At 50.9% G+C, this 10,576-nt stretch overlaps 1 protein-coding gene across 2 annotated transcripts; it reads left to right on the forward strand.

Annotated features, from left to right (window-relative positions):
• The first annotated feature begins 3,767 nt into the window (after positions 1-3,767).
• Positions 3,768-10,280, forward strand: cdc25b (cell division cycle 25B). 2 transcript variants are annotated; one of them, XM_084673535.1, is made up of 15 exons: positions 3,768-4,362; positions 4,572-4,654; positions 4,905-4,956; positions 6,179-6,220; positions 6,311-6,344; positions 6,458-6,577; positions 6,671-6,781; positions 6,903-7,043; positions 7,182-7,262; positions 7,418-7,597; positions 7,845-7,940; positions 8,398-8,460; positions 8,628-8,726; positions 8,809-9,054; positions 9,203-10,280. In XM_084673535.1, the coding sequence occupies exons 1-15, from the start codon at positions 4,154-4,156 to the stop codon at positions 9,341-9,343; spliced, it is 1,698 nt and encodes a 565-aa protein (XP_084529661.1). In that variant the 5' UTR covers positions 3,768-4,153; the 3' UTR covers positions 9,344-10,280. The 2 variants fall into 2 exon arrangements, with proteins under 2 accessions (XP_084529661.1, XP_084529667.1); XM_084673541.1 differs by having other exon boundaries at positions 3,769-4,362; positions 7,185-7,262.
• The last annotated feature ends 296 nt before the right edge of the window (positions 10,281-10,576 follow it).

Raw genomic sequence — 10,576 nt, forward strand, 5'->3', positions numbered from 1 at the left:
TAATCTTAGTCACCAAATAAGATATGCCCAATTAAAAACATTATTACTATGTAGGTTTTGTATGAGTAACTGTATGTGTTTGGCATCGTTTAAAATGTATAATCATGTAAATCAGGACCTGCTAAAGAGACACAAGCCTTTGTGTGATTGCCCATAAATTAAAAAGGTAAATAAGTACAAATTAACAGTTTTTGAATATAATTATTTTTTGAAGTAGATTATGTACTTCTGTACTTCTCTCCCCCACATCTACGTCTGCTATCTCAGGTCTTTGTCAGGACCTGTTGGCTCTGCTTAGAACTTCTTTACACCCCCGTCTGCCTTCATCCCTCCCTCCTTCCTCCTCTATTGTGTTCCATCCCCCCAGAATTCCTCGACCAGAGGCACGAGCATTCTCTGTGCTGTCCATCTGCCTCCAGGAGCAGCTGGGCTCTCCTTCCTGACTCCTGGAGGATGGGCCCGATCCTGTTGGGGGCTGTTCTGTTGGGGGCTAGGGGCTGGAAGCTGGAGACTGGGGGCGGGGGGCTGGAGGCTGGAGACTGGGGGCTGGAGGCTGGAGACTGGAGACTGGGGGCTGTCCTGTTGGGCCTGGGGGCTGGAGGCTTTTCTGCTGGGGGCTGGAGGCAAAAGGCTAAATACTTGTGACTTGGCCCTGGTCCTATTGGGGGCTGGGTGGGTGGCTACGGGATGTTGTCATTGTAAGATGGGGTCAGAGGGCATCGCTGGGCATTGCGACACTATAAATAAGAATCTCACTGATGATATTTGGCATTTAGAATGGAATATTAACTGTATTATCATCATATGATAAATAGCATTTCAACCTGGAACTTATTGTGGACTTGAAGGACATTTAAAAAAATGGTAATGACTCCTCCTACATGCTCCTTGCAGATCCCCTCCATGCACCCTTAGTGATAGTTACAACACACGTGATACATTTTCAACCTTACCTTGAAAACACGTCAAATGCATTCCTTAAATCTCAGGCATACCACGAAGTAAGTTATAATGACCCCATAGAGGAAGTTGCTGAGCATCGTTGAGGTGCGCTCAACGATGACAACAACGCTATGTAAAAGCAGCCTCATGTTTATCTGTCGGCCCTCTCCATGTGGTGGGCTGGTTCCTGCGTGCTGCCTCTCCTAGGCACTTGTGGTGTTAATGTGCTGTTGTGAACTGGTGCTAATGGTAATGCTGCAATAATACTCTCCGATTAGAGGAAGCTGAATGTCAATGCAAACGTGCGGACAGCCCTGAGTTGACCACTCTGTTCACATTCAACCCCACGGTCTTTCAGAGGAGGGTGAGGTCGTCTCTGGGTGGAGGGGCAGGCGGCAGGGTGTGCCTGGCTTGTGAGAACCGTGAGTAGAAGGAAAGAATGTCTGAGGTAAGGAAGTCTGCAATTATTTGCGCGCTCTGCGTCCCCTAGCTGGGCGTGTGCCTACCTCAGTCACAGGTGGTTAAACAGGTCACTTACGGAGGGAATCATTGATGAGCATACCTATTCTAGGTCAGTGTACGATAGCGCTTCCCCGCCTTATCCCCCGTATGTTGGCACGAGTCACTGTCTGTCCCAGCATTCTCAACCATGGGCCTGGTGCGTTTGTGTGTGTCTCTGTGTATGCATGTGTGTGTACGAGAGTCTGTGTTGGTGGATGTACGTGTGTCTGTATGTGTTTGAGTATGTCTGTGTGTGTCTGTGTGCAACTATACGTGTGTGTGTGTGTCTGTGCTCCGATACGTGTGTGTGTGTGGTCTGAACAGGAGGTGTTGGGAGGCTCACTCCCCCACCCCCTCTGGCTCTTTCTTCTTCTGCTCCGACACAGGGAGGAGGGTGTCACAGCGTCACACAACTGTACTTGTCACTCCATAGACAAGTTCATTAAACCCCATCAACATTCGTAAGGCCAGCCACTCTGATCCTTTCCACGGCAACAACACCATCCCGCTGAACGGCACGGGTCCTTCAGAGACCATGAAGCAGACAATAGGAATGTGTTCACACTAACCTGCAAGCCTTTCTACAGTTATCTATAGCCATTCATTTAGCAGATGCTTTAATCCAAAGCGACGTACAAATAATGCACATGGCAAGAACAGAAGTTCATCATGGACTAGAACTGCACAGTTCTAGTGGCATTACAATGATCTGTGATTACACTCAGAGAGTGTGTTTTACACATATTTCTCTTAGTTTGAGAGACTCTCACAGTGAGTTCTAGCCTTATAAACACCTGGAGGGAATGTCGTATCCTTACACATGCTGATCTCTCCTTTAGCATTTCTCCTTTGCAATACATTTTGCCCATCAATGTAGATGAGAAGAAAAAAAAATCATGATACAGAGGTTTTCATTTCCAAATCTGTGATGTGGTGTTTCCTTCCTCAAAGCGGATTCTATGTAGAGGAGGAAGTGGATACCAGCGTTCCAAAGAGATACCAGTAATTCAGTTTCTCTTGCTTATGAAACTGTTCCTAATTTGTTCTTTGTGCTGTTGGTTGACTAAATTCAAAGTAAACTGTCTCTGTTTCTTCGCTCTAGTGCAGTGGGAACAGTTCAGTTGTGAGTAAATACATTCATATTCTTAAAATATTTGTGAATATAGACTGAATGTATAATGTATTTATTTAATTTAAAATGGATTGATGTTATATTTTAATAGAAGGTGTTGCCAAAGAAAGATCACCACCCTAGATGGACAGTAACATTTCTTCTCTTCTGTTCCAGGACCACAGTGACATTGCTCAGGGCTCAGACCTCACTGTGGAGGTCCTCATGTTATTGTTTTGTTCCATCCATATAAAGTCCATTTCCAGATCCAATAAGCACACGAGACACATAAACACAAAACACGTAGCAAGGCCTCTTTTATGAGAAGCACTTCAACAACTGTTCTAGTAAAGACTAAATTACTGTTTTACCCAGTGTAGACTAAATGACTGCTCTTCCCAGCGTAGACTAAATGACTGCTCTACCCAGTATAGACTAAATGACTGACCTAGTAAACCTAATCTCCAGTTTATGTTAGTTATATGGCTGAGAGCAGTGGCTGTTGGACGTGTTTGCTTGCTGAGACCTCTATTTCATTCCAGTCAAGCAACTGAACTTTTGTTCTTTCAGCCATCTTAGTGAGAATGAGGGAGGGGGGGGGGGGGGGGGGTTAGGTTGCCATGACATATGAAAACATCAGTGCTGTAATGTGCTAAACTAAAAAGAGTGCCAAGGATGGGTGTTTTTTTCGTTTGCATTGTTTGGAAACCTTCGGTTGATCCTGTAAGGCATTAATTTGCACTACTGAATGTAGTACTATTGCTGTAGCTGTAGCTGTAGTACTTACTTTTAAACTCCCCTTTACCCTAGCCTACTTGCTTTTAGGGTTGTCTCTTGAGTGAGAGTGGGTGGTCACTCAGCCAGGATTTTTGGAGTGACACAAAAGAAGAAAAAGTATGGATTTAAAAAATATATTTACTATGACTTTCTAAAATCGGCTCTGGTTTTGTGGTTGGCTTTTTGTTTGTGTGGGAGCCTCAGCTGACTCTTCAAATGTTCCGCGGGAAAAAGTGTCCAGTAAACTCCTATGGACCGGGTAAAACTTTCTATTGGGTAACATCGTTGGCCATGACGGCTTTGATTGGTCACAGAAAATGTGATCCCTGCCCCAGTGTCTCCCTGCACGGACAAAGAGGAACAAGAGTACACGCTCTGATTGGTCGCACTGGATGTAACGACGTTGTTGACTGGCCAGCAGGATTGCCGCTCGTGAGCTTCTATTTTGAACATAAATACGAGCAGCTGTATTTCTTCTTCAGAAGAGGGCTGTCAGAGGGAGTACACTGGTGTGCAGCTCTCTGACAGGAGAACGATGCGGTTTTATCAGTAGTGATCGTAGCTAGTTGTATTTAAGTTTTTATTGGTTTTATGGACGGTGACTACACAAATCGTATGCATATTTTGGATTGGTTCGTTTCTTGCAAATTTTCAATTGTATAAACATGTTTTCATGATTCGGCTTAGGCTAGCTGCTACCAGCTAACTCGCTTCTATCTGTAAGGTAGCTAGGCGTCTTTTGACACACAAAAAGACAAAATTGAAAAAGGAGCACCGATTAACTAGCGTGTTAGAACAAATCCTTGAAACCTTTTCACCAAAATGGATCTACATCAAGTAACGGGCGACATCAGTCCCGTCAGCAATCGCAGGCCTGATGGAATCCCCCGGCTTTCCTCTCTGTCTCGGCCCGATTTGGGAAACACGACCTCCCCCTGTATGAAGAATCTGTTCTCGCCTGGACCTGCAACTGTGCTGTCCCCTGTCACCCATCTGGCTCTAAACATGAACAACCTAGCGGGACTGGGAGGGTAAGTGTGCGTTGGTATCTAAACGAGTTAGCCCACTCGGCGCCTCATTGCTTTGTTAACTAGCTTGTTAGCTCTGAGCCGGCGTACCAGCTTGTTGGTTTGCGAAGCCAACAAATTATCTACTGTATTTGCCTCTGAACTGATTGATGCAGTCATGGTTTTGTGATCAGATATTAATCTTTTATCATTTGGTTTACCTCTGTTTCCAGACAATGTGATACCCCCAAAAGAAGAAAGCATATGCCTCTGCTGAAGATTCCCTCCTTTGCCTCAGACGCTTCCTCTGATGCTGGTAAGACTCGAATAGAATAGAATAAGGATGAGTAATGACTGGAAATATTTTATGTGAAGCGAGTCGTTGCAAATTAAAATGGTGTTCTCACGTTTTGTGTCTGCCTTGTAGGCCACGGGCTAATGAATGTACAAGTACCTCCCTGAATGTTTTTTAAATCTTCTGCGCTTGCATGTGTTAAGCCACCCAAACGTGTGTTCACCAACCCTGTGGTCAGGCCTTATTAAGGTGTCTTTGCCTTTCTCTTCAGGCCTCGGTATGGATTCCCCCAGTCCCATGGATTCCATTGATGTGGAGGAGATGTAAGTTGCATGGTTTCCCCATATCTGGTCTGTTCACCGTCTCTGTGTCCCCCCTCACACACACACACACACGCACACACTGCTGTGCTTTGGGTATTAAACCAGGGCTGCCGTTGGGATTAAAATTGGGGTCATTTATTTCTAGTAAGTAGATTAGTAGATGAGATGATCAAGCTTATATTAACTTTCCTCCAGTTTTGTGTGAGGAGATTGGAATGTCATAAATCAAGATGATCTGTATGGTAATAAGGGGCTTGATCAGTGATTGATTACATTTTATTCTGTTGGGTTTCGGATTTGAAAGCAGTAGTTGTGTTCTGAGAGAGAATGCATAGGCCTACTTAATTATAAGTGAAAAATTGACCATTTGTGTTTGAAATTGAGAGCATATCGTGGATTTGGCAGATATACTTTGTTTTTCCTGAGCAGCTCTCATGTGGCGGCAGGAACGCTGTTATCTGATCGTTAGGTTTATGTATCTTGACTTGCTGTGCTTATCCTGGGTGGCCTCTTGGTTTCATGGCTGACTGGATGCATATCCTGACATCTGCCAGCGTCCGACGGCCGTCGCTAAGAGCAGGGTCCTCAGGCCTCAGCACAGCTGTTTAATTGCTTTAGAGCTCCTTTTTGTTGGGACGGGGTGGAAGGATTCAATGACCCCCCCCCCCCAGGTTTTCGGCACACTCTTGTGCCTTGTGATTTCAATGGGAATGGGGGCATGGCTGTGTGTGCTGGGCCTGATGAATGCCCCCCCCCCCCTACTCTTTACTATAGCAGCCCCCCTATTGAATAAGACACACTCCTTATAACCCCCTCTTTCTCTCTCTCTATCCACTCGGCAAACAAAGAGCTCTTGCAGGAAGGCTTGGCGTGGTTGGCTCCAGCAGGCATATGGTAGATTAGCAGACCCCCCCCCCCCCCCCCCTTTCTACACTCTGCCCTCAATGCAGCTCATTTAGCATACAGGTGGGCAAATGTTGCACACACCACTTTGCGCATGTACTCTTCTCCTTGCGCTCTCAGTACATCAAGGCTCGGTGTACAAATGTTTGTACACCCCCCCCCCCCCCCTCCTCCTCCTGCCCAACCGACGGCTTCATCATGCTTGTCCAGACTGTCCTCATCCAGACGCTCTTCAGTCTGCAGCTCAGACAGGGCTTCTCCACAGTTCTCCTGACGTGCTGTGTTGTTTTTAACCTCCTCCTCTGCGCTCCTCCGGCAGGTTTGAGAGGGCCGTCCAGGAGAATAGCCGAGTCGCTAACCAGTGAGTATCCACACCCCCCGCTCCCGCTGCACGCCGTTGCTCTCGAGGTCAGGGTTGCTAATTCGATGTTTTCTCGTCCTGTTTTTATAGGAAAATGCCCATCAGGAGAATCCAGTCTCTACCAGTAAGTTGAAACGCATCTGCTCGGTTTCCCTGCCAGCCCCGCCACCCCTCCCCTAGCCCCCCACCCCTCCCCAAGCCCCCCCACAGCCCCTAACCTGTCTCCTGTTGTTGCAGATGCACCTGCTGGGCCACAGCCCCGCTCTGAAAGGACAGGACCCCGACCCCAGCCGCTATGGAGCCTTCGGCCCCTCCTCCTCCTGCCCAGGACGGGGGGACAAGGAGAACCTGCCAGAGGTCAGGCCTGCGTCTGCTACATCTGCTCATCCGTGACGTCTGCTTCCAGCAGCTGACTGACAGCTGCTGTTGTTGTTGTTGTTGTTCCTGTAGGAGGGCTTTGAGTTCAAGAAGCCCGCCAAGCCAGTGTCCAAGCATCGCAGGCGCTCCTTCAACAGCAGGGAGGCCTTCGCACGCAGGCCCAACTCTGCCCCGGCCCTCATGGTACACACACGCGCGCACACACACACACACACACACGCACACGCACGCAGGGCCAACTCTGCCTAGCCCTCATGGCACACACACACACACATTACTAACCTGATTGCATGTTGGTCTCCAGCTGTCCCCGCCCCCCTCCCAGCGGCTCGGCTCATTGGACGACAGCAGCCCCATGGTCCTGAGGCGCTCGTCTCTCACCTGCTCGCTGACCAGCGACGAGGACGACGGCTTCTTGGACGTGATGGATGACCCCCTGGAGGAGGTGAGGCTGGCGAGAGGGAGAGAGGGCAACGAGTTGGCAACAACCGGTCTGTTAGCTTTCCTAGAGAGCCTGAACAACCAGTCTCTGTTACTCCTGTCCTGACCTGGGTGTTCTGGTCTCCCCCCCCCCCCCCCCCAGCAGAATGACTCCAACATGCCCCAGGGTATGGCCAGCCTGCTGACAGCGCCCCTAGTGGCAGACTCTCCCGCAGACAACTCGGTAAGTTACTGATACACGGAAGGATTCTTTAGTTGTAGTAATCCCCCCCCCCCCCATTATTTGGTCCTGTGGATTGGTGTAAATAATAATGAGTATGTACTTTCCCCATGTCCTGTATTGCTGACTGGCTTGTCCTCCGTGCCTTGCTCGCTCAGCCTGTGTTTGGCTGTCGTCCTCGGGGCTTGTTCCGCTCCCCCTCTCTGCCGGCGGGCCGCGGGCCCCTGAAGCGGCCGGATCGTCCCCGGGACGAGAACACCCCCGTCAGGGTGAAGAGACGCCGCAGCCTGGCCGGCACCTACGCCAGCCCCGAAAAGGACCCCCTCTCCCCCCGTGCGGTCAGTAGCACCCTGGCCCCCAACACCACCCCTTATTCCTGTCCTGGCCCCCTGCCCAACCCTTGAGTTGAACCTACACCACCCCTAACCCTGGTTAACCCTACACCACCCCTAACCCTACAGCACCCCGAACCCTGGTTCAACCCTACACTAACCCTGGTTTAACCCTACACCACCCCCTAACCTACAGCACCCCTAACCCTGGTTTAACCCTACACCACCCCTAACCCTGGTTAACCCTCTGCAGGTGTGCCAGGTCCAGAGGTCGAAGTCCTTCTGCCACGTGGAGATTGAGAAGCTGCTGGACGGAGGGGTGGCAGAGCTCATAGGAGACTTCACCAAGGTGAGGAGATGGAGCAGGGACATGGGGAGCGGGGACATGGGGAGCGGGGACATGGGGAGCGGGAGCATGGGGAGCATGGGGGACATGGGGAGCATGGGGGACATGGGGGACATGGGGGACATGGGGAGCATGGGGAGCATGGGGGACATGGGGAACATGGGGGACATGGGGAGCATGGGGGACATGGGGAGCATGGGGGACATGGGGAGCATGGGGGACATGGGGAGCATGGGGGACATGGGGAGCATGGGGGAGCATGGGGGACATGGGGAGCATGGGGAGCATGGGGGACATGGGGAGCATGGGGAGCATGGGGAGCATGGGGGACATGGGGGACATGGGGGGCATGGGGGACATGGGGAGCATGGGGAGCATGGGGAGCATGGCGAGGATGGCTGTTCTTCATTGCCATCACAACCAACCCCCTTTATTTAATGTGACTGCTTTATTTCCGCAGCCGTTTGTCCTTCCCACTGTGGACGGGAAACACCAGGACCTGAAATACATCACCCCCGACATGGTGAGAAGACCACACACACACACACACACACACACCAGAAGTAGTGAGATCATTTCTCTCTCACGCCGTCTCGTGCGCCACCCCCGCCGTGCTCTCGACGGCGAGCCAATGAGAGAGGGGTCAGCTCGGCGCGTGGAGGCTTGACGTGCGCTGTGATTGGTCCACAGATGCAGCGGTCTCTCAGCGGCCACTTCAGCCAAGCGGTGGAGCGGCTGATCGTCATCGACTGCCGCTACCCGTACGAGTACGAGGGGGGCCACATCAAGGTGAGAGACAACCCTACCCTCCTCCTCCACCCCTCCTCCTGTAGCAGGAGCAGCCTCCTGACCCTGGCTGTGTTTCCTCCAGGGGGCGCTGAACCTGCACCAGGAGGAGCAGGTGGAGGACTTCCTGCTGAGGAGGCCCATCCTGCCGTCGTCGCGCGAGAAGCGCGTGGTGCTGGTGTTCCACTGCGAGTTCTCGTCGGAGCGCGGTCCCAGGATGTGCCGCTTTGTGCGCGAGCGCGACCGCTCCGTCAACGAGTACCCCGCCCTGCACTACCCCGAGCTCTACATCCTCAAGGGGGGCTACAAGGAGTTCTTCCCCCACTTCCAGGTACTACCCTGGGGGGAGCAGAGTGTTGCTGCTCTGGGGGAGGGTTAATGGTTAGAGAACATGATTTTTAAATGGTCGGGTCAAGCCCCCTTAGGATAGGAAGCCTGACGGTGTGTGTGTGTGTGTGTGTGTGTGTGCGCGCGCTTAGGTCCACTGCGAGCCCCAGGCCTACAGGCCCATGCACCATGAGGACTTCAAGGAGGATCTGAGGAGGTTTCGTCTGAAGAGCAGGACTTGGGCCGGAGAACGCAGCAAGAGAGACCTTTACAGCCGCCTGAAGAAGCTGTGATCCCTCCCTTCATCCATCCATCCCCCTGTACAGCTGTCTGAAGAAGCTGTGATTCCCAACACTGCCCCTCCAGAAGCTAGGAGGACTCTCTTACACACACACACACACACACACACCTCATAGTCACACTCTTCCGCCTGGTGAGCGTTGCTGCTCCACGGACAGCCATGTCCCGCCTTCCAAAAGCCCGGAACTTCAACCCTCACTGCCACGTTTGTTGTCGACCTGAACCACAGAACACGGTCTGGGATGGATGCGCAGTGTTTCCGAAGGACACATCTGCCGTTTGTCGTCCCCCCCACCCCCCCCGGAGATGTTTTGACGTGCTCAGTGCAGTGATGTCACACACGCCATGCTCGTAACCACTCGTAGCCTCACGCTACAGCTCAGCCGATTCTACAGCGTCCCCTCCCTTCCTCAACTCACTCAAGTCTCACTGGACCGATTTTCTGATTCCCTCGTTTTCGTTTCGTATGTTGTTTACCGCCCTATTTAAGCACTTAATTCAATATCCCTTTTAGGTTGTGAGGTGCTGTGTTTTTAAATGCGTTGTGATTTTTGTATTCTCCTTTGTTTGTGGGTGCGTGTGCGCGAGCGAACATTTTTTCCTGCCAATACCAAGTTCAAAGGGTCGAAACCCTCGCCTCCAGCCGGGAGCACGTAGACGGTTTGGATACGACTGGAGTCCTGTGAGAGGAGACGGGGTTCTGAGAGCTCAGAGCGTCTCCAGAACGAGCTCTCCTGTCTGTTCCCCGTGCTGCAGGTCAGCAACATGTCAAGATTGCTGACGAGAGACCCCGGATTTTTGAAAGTGATTTTAATTCGATTATAATTTTTTACAGAATGGTGTTGCTTTGTGCAGTTGGCTTTGTGGCTTGATTTTTTTGTACCTGTCTATGGGGGAGTTTCTGGAATAAAAATCTCGTATTTAAACTGACTGTGCCTATTTTCTTCAGTGGCCAACATTACCTACCCAACCCCATCAAGTAATGACAACAGCAGTCTTTATGAACCACAGTTCTCTCTAGCTTCGACAGGACGCCTGTCAAGGCTGGTAGGAGGGTGGTGGCTGTTCACTGACAGGGTTGCCTCGCGGTTGCTCTTTGCACTTCCTGTTTTTCAAATCCTCCCGCTCTGAACGACCTTGGAGTAGGGTTAGTCAGTTAAGAACGTGCCCACACACATTCGTAGGCTCTCTCTCACACACACCCACAAACACGCATGGACTCTGAA

This window comes from Hypomesus nipponensis, chromosome 3 (assembly GCF_054491055.1).
Source record: "Hypomesus nipponensis isolate SF chromosome 3, ASM5449105v1, whole genome shotgun sequence".
Classification (NCBI taxonomy): Eukaryota; Metazoa; Chordata; class Actinopteri; order Osmeriformes; family Osmeridae; genus Hypomesus; species Hypomesus nipponensis.